Source organism: Passer domesticus, chromosome 14, assembly GCF_036417665.1.
Source record: "Passer domesticus isolate bPasDom1 chromosome 14, bPasDom1.hap1, whole genome shotgun sequence".
In the NCBI taxonomy this organism is placed as follows: Eukaryota; Metazoa; Chordata; class Aves; order Passeriformes; family Passeridae; genus Passer; species Passer domesticus.
In genome coordinates this window covers 19,574,876-19,589,925 of record NC_087487.1, presented here as the reverse complement: position 1 = coordinate 19,589,925, position 15,050 = coordinate 19,574,876, and the positions used below count along the sequence as shown (strand labels likewise).

General features: G+C 59.7%; 1 protein-coding gene across 1 annotated transcript in view; it reads left to right on the top strand.

The window, feature by feature from the left end:
• Window positions 1-7,760, top strand: part of TLE3 (TLE family member 3, transcriptional corepressor) — a 28,598-nt gene extending 20,838 nt beyond the window's left edge. The window contains 12 exon segments of the mRNA XM_064388502.1: window positions 180-230; window positions 344-499; window positions 582-714; window positions 1,646-1,827; window positions 2,491-2,567; window positions 2,682-2,931; window positions 3,455-3,562; window positions 3,564-3,703; window positions 4,475-4,622; window positions 5,228-5,378; window positions 6,162-6,238; window positions 6,583-7,760. Of these exon segments, the coding sequence (XP_064244572.1) occupies window positions 180-230; window positions 344-499; window positions 582-714; window positions 1,646-1,827; window positions 2,491-2,567; window positions 2,682-2,931; window positions 3,455-3,562; window positions 3,564-3,703; window positions 4,475-4,622; window positions 5,228-5,378; window positions 6,162-6,238; window positions 6,583-6,690 (1,581 nt within the window). The 3' untranslated portion in view covers window positions 6,691-7,760.
• The last annotated feature ends 7,290 nt before the right edge of the window (window positions 7,761-15,050 follow it).

The window sequence follows — 15,050 nt, the reverse complement described above, 5'->3', positions numbered from 1 at the left end:
CTGGCTGCGCTCCTGCCCTGGCAGCCCCTTCCAACACCCGACCACCTTTTCCATGAAAGAATTTCCCCTGATCTCCAGCCCGGGTGTCCTGCTGCTGTTGGGGTGGTTTGGCTCCTCGGGGGGCTGATCCCCTTAGTTTTTGGAGCTCTCTGCGGGGTGTGACACATTTTGTGTTCCAGGACAGCGATGGTGACAAGAGCGATGACCTGGTGGTCGATGTCTCCAACGAGGTGAGCTCTGCCTTTGGGATGGGGGAGCCGATTCCTCGGGGGCCTCCCAACACCAGCCGGAGGGAGCCCCTCCTTCCCACTGTGGGAATTCCAAGGCTTTTCCCCCCTGGCAGGACCCCGCCACCCCCCGGGTGAGCCCGGCCCATTCCCCCCCGGAGAACGGCCTGGACAAAGCCCGCGGGCTGAAGAAGGGGGACGCTCCCAACAGCCCGGCCTCCGTGGCCTCCTCCAGCAGCACTCCCTCCTCCAAGACCAAGGACCTGGGCCACGTACGTCCCCCTGGGGCTCCCTGGGGCTGTGGGTCCCAGCAGCTGGAGCTCACCCCTCCTTCTCCATCCCTTCTTCCCGCAGAATGACAAATCCTCCACGCCCGGCCTCAAGTCCAACACTCCGACGCCCAGGAACGACGCTCCCACCCCGGGCACCAGCAGCACCCCGGGGCTGCGGCCCATGCCCGGCAAGCCCAGCGGCATGGACCCCCTGGGTGGGTACAGGTGTCACCACGGTGTCACCGTTGTCCCCAGCGCAGCTTCGGCTTGGCCCTGGCAATGGGGAACAGCAGCTCTGGGGGATTGCGTTTGTGGGGGATGAGGTTTATGGGGGACCTAATCTGGGTCTCAGTAGCTGATGGGGTGAGGAGGGAGGGCTGATTGTGGAGTGAGTGGGGTTGGGATGAGGGGTCAGCCTCAAGCTGTGCCAGAGGAAGTTCAGGTTGGGCATCAGGAGGAATTTCTTTGTGAAAAGGGTGCCCAGGGAGAGGTGGTGGAGAGCCCCATCCCAGGGATGTGGCACTCAGTGCTCTGGGCTGGGAGGAAGGTGGGGTTGGACTCCGTGGTGTTGGGTTTTTCTGTGGCCGTGCTCTGCTCCGCTCCCTGCCCGTGTGTCCCCCAGCCCCCTGCCCGTGTGTCCCCCAGCCCCCTGCCCGTGTGTCCCCCCACTCCCTGCCCGTGTCCCAGCCATGTCCATGTCCCACTCCCTACCCATGTGGGAGGGAGTCCCCAGCCATGCCTGTGTGTCCCCAGCTCCCTGTCCCCCTCCCTGCCCATGTCCCCAGCCCTGCCGGTGTCCTTGCCTGTGTGTCCCCCAGCTCCCTGCCCTTGTGTCCCCCCACTCCCTGCCCGTGTCCCAGCCATGTCCCCAGCTGTGCCTGTGTCCCGAGCTCCCTGCTTGTGTGTCCCCCAGCTCCCTGCCCGTGTCCCAGCCGTGTCCATGTCCCACTCCCTGCCCGTGTCCCCAGCTCCCTGTCCGTGTCCCAGCCATGTCCCCAGCTCCCTGCCCGTGTCCCCAGCTCCCTGCCCGCGTCCCTGCCCATGTCCCCAGCTCCCTGCCCGTGTCCCCAGCTCCCTGCCCGTGTCCCTGCCCGTGTCCCCAGCTCCCTGCCCGTGTCCCCTGCCTGACCGTGCCCCCTCCCGCAGCCTCGGCCCTGCGGACGCCCATCTCCATCGCGGGCTCCTACGCGGCGCCCTTTGCCATGATGGGGCACCACGAGATGAACGGGTCTCTGACGAGCCCCGGCGCCTACGCGGGGCTGCACAACCTCCCCCCGCAGATGAGCGCGGCCGCCGCCGCCGCTGCCGCCTACGGCCGGTCGCCAATGGTGAGCTTTGGAGCTGTACGTAGCACTTTTAGCTCCTTTCTGCCGGGGGGAGGGCTGGGGGGCTCCTGGGGGCTGGGAGGCAGGCTGGGGCTCCTTCTCAAAGCCAGCTGTGCTGGGGTTGAAGGGGTGGGGATGGACGTGCTTCGTGGTGGGGTGACGTGCATGTGCCACTGGGTTGGGGTTTTTCCTTCCTGGTCCTTGGCCCCTTACTTGTTCCTTGGCCCCTTATCCCATTCCTCAACCCCCTTCCCATTCCTCTCACTAAACTCCTGTTTTAAGGCAGAATAAGGAGTCAAACGCTGCCACTAAAGCAGAGGTTGGGGTGTCTGCCACTAAAGCAGAGGTTGGGGTGTCTGCCACTAAAGCAGAGGTTGGGGTCTCTGCCACTAAAGCACAGAATGGGGTTTCTGCCCTTGGGGTACTGTGCACAACATGGCTGAATCCCTCCCTTGGGGCTTGGGAACAACACAGGGAGAGGGAGCGTGTCCCACCTGGTTCTTGCAGACCCAGAACCCTTGGCTGGTTGCCCTTCCTGCCAGGGGGAAATGCCAGTTAGCTTTGAGCAGCAGGGGAACAGCGGGAGCTGCCCAGTGTCCCCAGGGGTCATGGATGGGAAGCCGGGTGCCATTCCTGGCCTCACCGTGTCCGTGCATCTCTTGGCAGGTCGGGTTTGACCCTCACCCACCCATGCGAGCCCCGGGCCTGCCCTCCAGCCTGGCGTCCATCCCTGGAGGGAAACCGTAAGCACCGCTTGGAATTTTGTGGGATCGGAGGGGACAAGGAGGGACAGAGGGAGGCCTTCACTGGGGGCTGGTGCTTCACTCAGCCTGGAGCTGAGCCCTTTCCCCCGGCAGGGCGTACTCGTTCCACGTGAGCGCGGACGGGCAGATGCAGCCGGTGCCGTTCCCGCACGACGCGCTGGCGGGGCCCGGCATCCCGCGGCACGCGCGGCAGATCAACACGCTGAGCCACGGCGAGGTGGTGTGCGCCGTCACCATCAGCAACCCCACCCGCCACGTCTACACCGGCGGCAAGGGCTGCGTCAAGATCTGGGACATCAGCCAGCCCGGCAGCAAGAGCCCCATCTCCCAGCTGGACTGCCTGGTGAGGCTGGCACGGCTGGAGTCCCCGTGGTGGGGCTGCTGCTGTCCCCAGGGCTTGTCCCCTGCCTGCACCCGCCTCCGATGCTGTTAATCGTCTTCTCCCCGTTAACATCAGCCTCTCTTCCCTACGTTGCCATTTATGTTTCCTCTTTCCCCACTGCCCTCCCTTTCCTCTTCCCCCCCAACATCCTGTTGCTTTTCCCCATTACCAACTCTTTGTCTTCTGTTACTGTCTTATTCCTCTTCCTGTTATCTCTCTTTTCCCATCAACATTCCTTTTCCTCTTTTCCCCATCAACGTCCCTTTTCCCCATCAACGTCCCTTTTCCCCATCAACGTCCTCTTTCCCCTTTCCCCATCAATTTCCCTTTTCCCCTTTCACCCTCAACGTTCCTGTTCCTCTTTTCCCACCCAGTTGCACTCTCTTCCTCTTCCCCCTCCACATCCCTTTTCCTCTCCCCCCCGTCCCTTCCCTCACCATCTCGCGGTGCCCAGGCCGTCCCTGACGGTCCCCTGTGTCCCCAGAACAGGGATAACTACATCCGCTCCTGCAAGCTGCTGCCGGACGGGCGCACGCTGATCGTGGGGGGCGAGGCCAGCACTCTGACCATCTGGGACCTGGCGTCGCCCACAGCCGCGCATCAAGGCCGAGCTGACGTCGTCAGCGCCCGCGTGCTACGCGCTGGCCATCAGCCCCGACGCCAAGGTGTGCTTCTCGTGCTGCAGCGACGGCAACATCGCCGTCTGGGACCTGCACAACCAGACCCTCGTCAGGTGAGCGCCCGCCGGCTGCTGCTGCTCGGGGAGCCTGCGCTGCGCTGGGCTGGGCAGGGCTTAAAGGTGTTTTCATCCTGTCGCGTTCCGTTTCGTCTTCTCCTGTCTGTGTTCCTTTTCCTCTTCCCCCACAACAGCCCTTTTCCTCTTCCTTTTGTCAGTGTCCTTTTTGCTCTTCTTTTGTCAATGTCCCACTTCCTCTTCCTTCCATCAATGTCTCTTTTCTTTTGTCAGTATCCCTTTTCCTCTTCCTTTTGTCAGTGTCCTTCTTCCTCTTCTTTTGTCAATATTCCTTTCCTCTTCCTTCCATCAATCTCTATTTTCCTCTTTCCCCACCCCATTGCTGTTTCTTTCCTCTTCTCCCCATCACAGTCCTTTTCCTCTTCTCCCCATCATGGTCCCTTCCCTCTTCCCTCCCATCAACGTCCCTTTCCTCTTTTCCATGGGCAAAACCACCTTGCACTATCCCAGGTTGCTCCAAGCCTTCCATCCTGGCCTCAAACATTCCAGGGATGGGGAGTGCCCCATCCCCTCGGGGCTGGAGCCTGGAACACCCTCTGGTGGTGCTTCACCATCTCCTGGTGCTCATCCCTAAGCCAGCCCCATCCTTGGCCAGGCTGCTGCTCCTCAGCCCGGGATGCTCCTGGATGGATTTCCAGGGATATTTGGTGTGGACGAGCCACACAAACCTCATCTGAGCGCCTCGAACACGGCTCCGTGCTTTTCCTAGCGCTCCCCTTGCAGACCTCCATGGTTTTTTCTGCTCCCCAGGCAGTTCCAAGGGCACACGGACGGGGCCAGCTGCATAGACATCTCCCACGACGGTACGAAGCTGTGGACGGGGGGCCTGGACAACACGGTGCGCTCCTGGGACCTGCGGGAAGGGCGGCAGCTGCAGCAGCACGACTTCACCTCCCAGGTAGGGCCAGGGAACGGGGCAGGCTCAGGGATCCATCCCCACGGAAAGCAGGGGTTCCTGCTCGCCCCTGGCTCCCTGGAGGGGCTTTTCCTGCTGGGAAAACCCCCTGGGAGCTCCGAGCGTGGCTGTTCCCGCTGGTTTCGGGATGGCCCAGGAATGCTGGAGCCATGGGGCTCCCTGGATCTTGTGTCAGCTCTCCTTTTCCATCCTTGCAGGATGAGGCTGCTGTTGAGGAAGCAGCTCTTTTCATGGGATGCCTGTGGATGTAACTGGGATCTCTGGATGTCCTGGGGTGGGATGAGAGCAGGGGTCAGGGATCAGGATCCTGCCTCCTCCAGCAGAGCCTGCCAGAGCCCTGATCCAGAGGGGCAGAGCTGGGACCTTGTGTCCCATTGGCAGGGGACACGCAGGGATGGAGCCATCCCAACGCAGGGATCTGCCTCTCCCCACCTGCTCCATCCATCTGGGGCTGGCCAGCAGCTCCAGCAGTGCCACAGGTCCCAGAACAGGGACTGGGAGAGTCACCTTGATGATCCCTCATCCCACCCTTCCATGGGGGGCCGGGAATTCCCGCTGATCTCCCCTTACCCCACTTCTGCCCACAGATCTTCTCTCTGGGGTACTGCCCGACGGGCGAGTGGCTGGCGGTGGGCATGGAGAGCAGCAACGTGGAGGTGCTGCACCACACCAAGCCCGACAAGTACCAGCTGCACCTGCACGAGAGCTGCGTGCTCTCCCTCAAATTCGCCTACTGCGGTGAGCGCGGCAGGGATGGCATCCTGGAGCCCCGGGGTGGCATGGCTGCGGAGGGACCTGCAGCTGGGACACCTCCCTCTGTGCCAGGGTGCTCCAAGCCCCATCCAGCCTGGCCATGGGCACTTCCAGGGGTTGGGAAATGGGGATGTCCATGAACTGCAGGAGGGGACGGTGCTCAGCGCAGCGAGGGGGGATGAGCAGGGATGTTTCCAGCAGGATCCATCCCATGGATGCTGCACTTGGGGTTTATTCCCATAAACCCATCCCGGCTGTAGTGGGGTTTATCCCCATAAAACCATCCTGGCTGTGGCTGTGGTTATCCCCATAAACCCATCCTGGTTTTGGCAGGGTTCATTCCCTGGGTTATCCCATAAACCCATCCTGGTTGTGGTGGGGGTTACTCCATAAACCCATCCTGGCTCTGGTGGCTGTTATTCCCATAAACCCATCCTGGTTTTCACAGGGTTTATTCCCATGAACCCATCCTGGTTCTGGCAGGGTTCATTCCCTGGGTTATCCCCATAAACCCATCCTCGTTCTGGCAGGGTTTATTCCCATAACCCCATCCCAGCTGTGGCTGCAAACAGCCATGGAGCACCCCTGGAGGTGGGAAGCAACACTGGGATTGTCCCAGCAGAGCAGGGCTGGGCAGGGCTCCCAGGGAACCTTCAGGTTTTCCCATTTCTCCCAAATCTCTGGGCTCAGACAGACTGTGGGGACAGGGAAGGGTTGGGGAGGTGGCACCAGCAGGGTTCAGCTGCTGATCCCAAATTCCCAACGCAGGGAAGTGGTTTGTGAGCACTGGGAAGGACAACCTGCTCAACGCCTGGAGGACGCCCTACGGAGCCAGCATCTTCCAGGTGGGAGAGCTTGGGAAGGCCCCGGGGTGGGGGCTGCTCCCAGATTCCCATTCCCAATTGTCCTGGAGAGAGGGGAGATCCTTTGGGGCGGCCGGGTGGGTGTCAGGTGTGGGATGTGGTGCTGCCCCCAGCATGGATGCTGCTGGGAGCATGGAGAATCCATCACACCCTGCTGGGTTCTCTCTCCCACCCTGCTGGGTTCTCTCTCCCACCTTGATGGATTCTGTCTTCCACCCTGCTGGGTTCTCCCTCTCTCCCTCCCACCCTGCTGGGTTCTCTCTCCCACCCCACTGGTTTCTGTCTCTCCCACCCTGACGTGTTCTCTCCCCTCCCGCTGTCCCCAGTCCAAGGAATCCTCGTCCGTGCTGAGCTGTGACATCTCTGCGGATGACAAGTACATCGTCACGGGCTCTGGGGACAAGAAGGCCACGGTCTACGAGGTCATCTACTGAGCCTGGGATTTGCAGCACCGGGAATGCTCCGGGAATGCCGAGGGGAGGCCCCGGGCCCGGCCCCGCCGCACTCGGATTTATTTGGAGATCTGCAACTCTGGCACACATGGAAGCCCTAAACGGATTTTTATTTGGTTTTAAGGTTTTGGGGTTCCTTTTGATTTTTTTTTTTGGTTTTGTTTTCCGGTTCTTTCCGTCTGGCTTTGGTGGCACTATAAAGGACTCCTTTTTTTATTGGGACTTTTTTTTTGTGCATCCCGCATAAGACTTGTGAAAAATGTAAATACTGGACTAGGAAATAGCGTGGGAAGGGGGGACCCTCCCAGTACACTTAGTTGTGTATTTTTGTCTGCTGTAATTGTATTCCACTGATGGTTTTGGTGGTGGCAATTTTATTCTGGGGGTTTTTTTGGTTGGTTTTTTTTTTTTGGTTTTTGTTTTTTGGGGGTTTTTTCCCCCTTTTCCTTCCCCCTCCGGAAGTGTCCGTGGGGACTTTGCCATCCAGGCTGAGCAGAGATGTCCACTGGTGAAAAGTTGTTCCTCCTGTCGTGCGTCGTGTGTTAGTGATGGTGGGGAATCGCTCGGATCCTCAGCTACTGACGGGACATCAACACAATCACCTTGGGGTTTGTTTTTTATAGATGGATTTATGGATTTATCCTTATTTTTTTTTCCGTGCTTGGATGTTTGAAGAAAAGGGGAAGCCCACGCAAGCCCTTCTTGGTCTTCGGACAGAAGCAAATGAGGAGTGATTTCAAAGAAAGCTTAGAAAATTCAGCTCAGGGAGCCACGAAAGATAATAGCAAACTTATGTGTTTTGTATTCAAATGAAAGTAAAGAATTAGAATTGATAACCTTGAAAAAAAAAAGACAAAAAAAAAATACAGTTTTTTTTAAAAGCGAAAAGTTTACTAACAAGTAGGGTTTGTGTGTGGTGGGGGGCTGTTTGTGGTCCTTGTGGGCTTTATGGTCTTGTGTCTTCTGGTTTTATGGAGCAACTCCCTCCCCCCACAGGCCTTTTGTACTAAAGGGTTCCAAAAAGGACAAAAAAAAAAGACAAAAAAAAACAAGCGAAGACCTACCGGGAAAATAAAAGTATTTGTGTAGCAGAAGTGCTCACCTGTATCGTGGCACACGGCAGAGGATTTTTATACCGCATTTTTATGGATTATTTTTGGCGAGTTGGATCTGGTCCAAAAGGAGAAAAAAAAAATGTTTAGGGTTGAGGGGAGAACGGTTTGGAGAGGGGGGAGAGGAGGATGGAGAGGTGGGACCTGGAACTGCAGCCCTGCCAGGAGCCCCCATCCCATCCCGTCCCAGAGGGGCTGGGAGGGAGGAGAGCTCTCCTGGCCAAGCCTGGTGTTCCCAGCGAAATGAGGGTTCAGAGCTGAGCTGGGGGAGTGTTCCAGGCCGGGGGGGCTCCGTGGGAGGGTGGGATCAGCCTGGGGTACTGATGATCCAAGGAAGGAAAAGTTCTCTAAAGCTGCTTTTGGGGAAAGGCGTTTTAGGGTGGTTTGGCTCAGATTAACGACTGGCCCTGGGGCCGGCCGAGCCTTGGAGGGCTCCAGGGCTGGCCCGGGGGTGTTTTGGGGTCGGTGTTTGGGATCTGTGGGGGCAGCTCTGCCCCTTTGTGCCCCCTGACCCGGGCACAGCATTCCCAGCTCCGTGGGCTCCGGAGCGCGCTCTGCTCGGATGGGGCTGGGCTGGGCAGGGCTGGGGGGCTCTGTGCTGTCCCCAGGGCCCCCCTGGCACTGGGGACATCCCCAGCTCGTGTCCCCCCGGCTCCCGGGGGGCTGCAGCTCCGCTGCTTGGTTTTTCTCCCCGGAATGCAGGAATTGCAGGAATTGCGTGTTCCGGCGCCGCCCGGAGCCAGGCTCTCAACTTCACACCAAAGTATGTAGCAGAATCTGTACAGCTGTTAATAACTACCACTGGTTTTTGTAAAAAAGGGCCAAAAAGAGAAAAAAAAAGAATAAAAAGTCAATGTACTGAAGCTCGACCGCAAGCAAAGTGTTTCTAAACCCTCGGATCCCTGGAATTTCACGGAGTGGGGGGGAAAGGCAGGACAGGGGAGGGTTGGGGGGCACAGGCCAGCCCTGACAGGGACCCCCGAGTTTGGGGGTGGGATGGAGCCCAGGATCGGTGGGAGAAATCCCCAGCCCTCAGCATCTCCCCCATCCCCTGGGATGTGCTGCCGGGGGCTGGGCTCCTCCCGGCGCATCCCAAACCCCATCCCTCCCTTCCCGCACCCTGGCACCTCTGCTCCTGCCGGGATTTGGGGTGGGAGCAGGGAATCCTGCCCCGGCAATCCCAGTGCCCGGCATTCCCAGCGGCATTCCCGAGCTGATGGAGACAAAGCCCTTCCCTGAGCTGGGCCAGCCGGAGCGTCCCGTGATGGATCGGAGGTGACAGGACCTGCTGGGAGGGATGGAGAGAGGGATGGAGCGCAGGAGCCGCTCTGCCCGCCCCGATAATGGGCAGGGAAGTGCTCGGGAGCGCATTTCCATCCCCTTGGAGGCTGGATGCGCCAGGGGCTGACACGGCGACCATCAAAAGGTGGGAAGGGCAAGGAATCCTTTGTTGGGAGATGGGGAGAGCCCGGGCAGGGGAGGGGAAGGGCCCCGAGTGGCTCCGGCTGCGCTTCCAGCCCTGCCCAGCGAAGGGAAGGGGCTCCCCTCCCTCCCTCCCCAGCTGCCCTCGGCACTCCGTGGGGTGCACTCGGCTTTTCCCAGGAGCTGCTGGGCTCTGCCAGTCCCGTTTGTGCTGTCAGCTCCCAGATTTTATAATTCGGTTATTCCCACGCCCCCTGCCACGCTGGAATTTTCAGTTATAAATCCATGGGGGGTTTTTAAAGGTGCTCTGAGGTCAGGCTTGGCCCACGCTGGCAGGAAAGGCAGAGCTGGAAACGGCCAGGAGCCCACGAGGGAATGATTCCCCGGGATCCTGAGCATGTGCAGGTGGCACCTGGCATTTTTGGGTGGCATTGCCTTCTTGTTGGTTGTGGTTTCCTTGTGTGAGCATGGAATCCCTGCACAGAAGGGCTCCCGAGGAGGCAGCCAGGGGTTTGGTCCTGGAGGATCAAAACTGCTTTGCCAGGCTGGGGCTGTGTCCCTGCAGGGCAGCACTGGGAAAGGGCCAGGGGCAGCAGGGCCGTGCTGGGCCAGGCCGTGTTCTGTGTCCTGTGCCATGTTCTGTGTCCCATGCCACATTCCGTGTCCTGTGTCATGTTCTGTGTCCCAGCACATGTTCTGTGTCCTGTGCTGTGTTCTGTGTCCCATGCCATGTTTTGTGTTCCATGTCCTATGCCATGTTCTGTGTTCCAGGCCATGTTCTGTGTCCCGTGCCACGTTCCATGTCCTGTGTCATGTTGTGTGTCCTATGCCCTGCTGTGTCCCCCATGCCATGTTCTGTGCTCCATTCCAAGCTCTGTGTCCTGTGCCATGTCCCATGCCACGTTCCAAGTCTTGTGCCATGTTTTGTGTCCCATCCCACGTTCTGTGCCCCGTGCCACGCTGAGCCGTGCCCACCCCAGCAACAAAGCAGAGCACACATCCAGCTCTGCCCGGGCACATCCACACCATCTGCCCACCGGGGAAGCCGGGATAACGGGATCTCCCTTCCCCTTCCCTTCCCTTCCCTTCCCTTCCCTTCCCTTCCCTTCCCTTCCCTTCCCTTCCCTTCCCTTCCCTTCCCTTCCCTTCCCTTCCCTTCCCTTCCCTTCCCTTCCCTTCCCTTCCCTTCCCTTCCCTTCCCTTCCCTTTCCCTTCCCTTCCCTTCCCTTCCCTTCCCTTCCCTTTCCCTTCCCTTTCCCTTCCCTTTCCCTTCCCTTCCCTTTCCCTTCCCTTTCCCTTCCCTTTCCCTTCCCTTTCCCTTCCCTTTCCCTTCCCTTTCCCTTCCCTTTCCCTTCCCTTCCCTTTCCCTTCCCTTTCCCTTCCCTTTCCCTTCCCTTCCCTTCCCTTCCCTTCCCTTCCCTTCCCTTCCCTTCCCTTCCCTTCCCTTCCCTTCCCTTCCCTTTCCCTTCCCTTTCCCTTCCCTTTCCCTTCCCTTTCCCTTCCCTTTCCCTTCCCTTTCCCTTCCCTTCCCTTCCCTTCCCTTCCCTTCCCTTCCCTTCCCTTTCCCTTCCCTTTCCCTTCCCTTTCCCTTCCCTTTCCCTTCCCTTTCCCTTCCCTTTCCCTTCCCTTCCCTTCCCTTCCCTTCCCTTCCCTTCCCTTCCCATCCCATCCCATCCCATCCGCATCCCCACCCATTCGCATCCCCTTCCCATCCTTTTCCATCCCTTCCCTCCCCTTCCCAGCCCTTTCCCCTCCCTCCCCAGCCCTGCTGCCCTGGTGCCACCCCCGGGTTGGGGACAGATGGCGGCGGCGCTCGGGGCCACCCTCAGCTGTCGCTGCCGCCGCTGCCGAGCGTGAGCTGCGCTGGCACCGCTCCCTTCGGCAGCCCTGCCTCTGCCGCTTTAATTGCAGTAATTGAGTTATAATGAGCGATGGGGCGGGGCCGGCCCTGCCCGCGCTCCTGCCGCCGCTCCCGGGGCCCGGCCCGGCCCTGGGATGCTCGTCCTGCTCCTCTTCCCGGGATCCCGCTGGAGCACGGCAGGAGCGGTCCTGAGGCTTCACCCACCCCGGGAAAATAAAAATAAAAAATAAAAATAAAAAAATAATAAAATAAAAAAAAATATCAGCAAGCAAGGAAGGAAAACAGCCCAGCAGGAAAAATCCCAGCGCTGCTGGGAAAGTCTGTCCTGGGGCTGGCACAGCGTGCCCGTGGCTGGGGACACTGGGGACAGGACACGGGGAATGGCTTCCCGCCCCAGGGACCAGGGAGGGATGGGATTTTGGGTAGGGATCGTCCCCTGGGAGGGCTGGGATGGAATTCCCAGAGCAGCTGGGGCTGCCCCTGGATCCCTGGAAGAGCCCAAGGCCAGGCTGGAGCAGCCCAGGACAGGGGAAGGTGTCCCTGGATGTCCTTCCGTGTCCCTTCCAACCCAAACCATTCCAGGATTCCATCATCCCCCCACCAAAAACCCCCTTTTCCCTGGATTCCTGTCCCTGGCACTGCCACTCCTGGCCCCAGGGCTGTCCCCTGACATTCCCGGCTCTTGTCCCCCTGCTGAGCCCGGAGCATCCCTGCTCTCTGCCTGGCATCGCATCCAGGATTTGGGACCGCTGGGACTGGGGGCAGCTCCTGGAGAGCCCCAAGTGCAGCCCCGTCCTCACCCCCCGGGGAATTTGGGATTTTTGGCTTTTCTGGGCAACAATAAAAACTTTCATTGGAGCAGAGCCTGGGCTGGCCAAAAGGAGCCTCGTTAATTCCAGGGGATTGTTTCATCTCAGCTCAACAGGAATAATGAATCTTTTTTTTTTACTATTATTATTTTTTTTTTTTTACAAGATGAGTTGGTGAACAGCCAACTTCCTCCGGGGGAATTCCTGGGGAGTGTTGATCCCAGCTGGAATTTACCTCGGGGAGGGGGAAAAAAATATTTTTAAAAAAGGAGGAAAAAAATAAAAAGAGAAGGAAAAAAAAGCTTAGGTTTTAAAGGCTCAAATGCTGCTATTCATAACAACGTGTGATTGAGCTCAGCCTTTTCCTGACAGCTCCCAGATGGAGCCAAGGCTTTTCCACAACACCCTCACACAGCACTTCCCTCCGGAGCCAGCTCCAGCCCTGGACAAAACCGGGAGCACACAGAGGGTTTGGGATCCCCGGGAAAGGAGGGAGCCCCCGGGGCTGCAGGGACCCCCTGGGATGGGAAACCCAGCCCGGGCTGGGGGCGCCTGGGTCCCCCCATGGGGTCACCCCCAGGGTTTTGGGGTGGTCCCAAGGCTGGGTCACCCCATGGGGTCACCCCCAGTGTCACCCCCAGGGTTTTGGGGTGTCCCCAGGGCTGTGTGTGGCTGTGTCACCCCATGAGGTCACCCCCAGTGTCACCCCCAGGGTTTTGGGGTGGTCCCAGGGGTGCAGGGCTGGCTTGGTCCCAGGGCTGAGCAGTTTGATATTAATCAGAAAAGATAAAAAATGCCATTATAGCGCTGCTGGGGCTGCTGGGTCTCGATGAGATCTGGGAGATTTTTATGATTTAATAAAAACTCTGCATTTCCAGGCTGGGAGAGCACCCAGAGGGCTCCTGGTGGCAGGGCTGGTGGCACTTGGCTGGCACCGCGTGCCCTCTGCTTCCCCTGGGATTTGCAGGGATGGACATGGAATATTCCAGGCTGGCAGCAAAGGCCAGGACTGAGGGGAGAGCTGCCTGCACCCCGGGATCAGCGGATCCGTGGGTTTGGGGAGGCTGGGAATGCAGGCTGGAAGGACAGAGCTTCCCCGGGAGCTGGGAGGGCCGGGAGGGAGCGGAGAATCCCAGCCCTGCATCCCTGTCCCCATCCCAGTCCCTCTGCAGCTCTCCTGGAGCCCCTTTAGGCCCTGGCAGGGCTCTGAGCTCTCCCTGGACCCTTCTCCTCTCCAGGGGAACATTCCCAGCTCTCCCAGCCTGGCTCCAGAGGAATTCCAGCCCTGCAGCAGCTCCGTGTTCTCCTTTTCACCATTCCAGGACATCCCAAAGCACAGCCCTGAGTGCAAAACCAGCCCCAAATCCAGGCTGTCCCGACTGCTGGGCTTGGATTGGGAATCTCTGGTGCGGGACCGGAGCCTCCCTCGGTGCCCGGTGCCCAAGCCCGGCGGAGCTGCAGGAAACCTGCGGGGCTCCGGGCAAAAGGCGACACCTGGGGACATCACACCGCTCAGGGACAGTCGGGGACTCCTCAGAGCGGCTGCGAAGCGTGTGTGGCCGAGCCGGGAAACGCCGGGCACAGGCTCCTCCCGGCCCGGGAAAAAGAGTGGAGCGGAGAGGAAAAAAAAATTAAAAAATTAATTAAAAATCCAAATTTTATTTTGATTTGGGGAAATGAAGGGCAGAGCTCGGCTCCCTGCCTGCCTGCCAAGCCCAGCCCGTGCTCCAGGAGCCGGGGATCCTCCTTTTCCAGCAGCAGCTGGGGCGGGATGGGAGCGTTCGGTGCCCGGATTTCCAGACGGGGACCGGGCTGGGGGGCAGGGACAGCACCCGGGGGAGGCTGGGCTGCCTGGGAGGATGCCGGCACTGCCAAGGAAGCGCCAGGGCTGCCGGGGAAGTGCCAGAGGCGTTGGGAGCACGCTGGAGCAGCTGGGGAAGATGCTGCATACCTGGAAAGGAGGCCGGGGTACCCAGGGAGTGCCCGGGGACAACCCCGGGGTACCCGGGGCAGGGCTGGGGCTCCAGGGGGGCATGGAGGGCTGGAGAGGATGCCGGGGGAAGATGCCAGGAGGGTGCTGGGCTGCCTGGAGGAGATGCTGGGGCTGCTGAAGGAGATTTGGAGCACCCGGGGAAGGCGCTGGCACCGCTGGGGTGGATGCTGGGGTACCCAGGGGAGACCTGGGGCTGCTGGAGGAGATGTTGGGGTACCCAGGGAAGATTTTGAGCTGCTGGAGGAGATTTTGGGGTACCCAGGGGAAACCTGGGGCTGCTGGAGGAGATGTTGGGGTACCTAGGGGAGACCTGGGGCTGCAGGGGTGGACGCTGGGGTACCCAGGGAAGATGCGGGGAGGATGCTGAGGCAGCCAGGCAGGTCCGGGGCCGGTGCCAGGGTTTTTTTGGGGCTGCCGGGGCTCCAGGAGCGCTGCCAGCTCCGGCGGGGAGGATGCCGGGGCTGCGGCTCGCAGCCATCCATTGTGGCTGCCGAAATGTTTCGGAATCAGCCGTTTAATGAGAACAAAAGGAATTAATTGGTGGTTTAGGCCTAATGAGACCGCTGTGCAAATTAAACAGCCCTCATCAGCAGAAACAAACAGACTCCTTGAACGAGCCGCGGCCCGGCCGGGGCGGGGGGCTCGGCGGCACCATCTGCGCGACCCCTCCCGGGGCGGGGGAGCCCCCCGAGCCCCCCGAGCCCCCGGGCCGGCCCTTTCAGGCGGGCGCAGCTTGGCAGCCGCAGCTCGGAGCGGATAAAGGCGAGCCCCGCATTTGCATGTGAAAGGGGCGAGGCGCGGCCCCGCTCGGGGGGCTCGGGGGGCGTTTAGCCCCCACTGAGGCCGCACAAAGGAGCCCCCCCGGGCCGGCTGCCGCGGCTCCTCACACAGCCCGTTTGTTCCCGCTGTTTACTTAAGACGTTCCTCAATTCCCAGCGAGGATTTGGATTTCGGGGCTTGGTTTACTTTCTGCTAGCAGAAAAAAAAAAAAAAGAGGAGGAGGAGGGAAAAAAAAAATCTGTCTGATCTTTAATAATCAAAGTAATTAGAATAATCCTTTCAGGGCTGAATGGGGGATTATTTCTTCGTGTCATTTTAGTTCCATCCTCGTTTTGGGCTCCTAAAACGCGGAAAAAAGCGCTTCC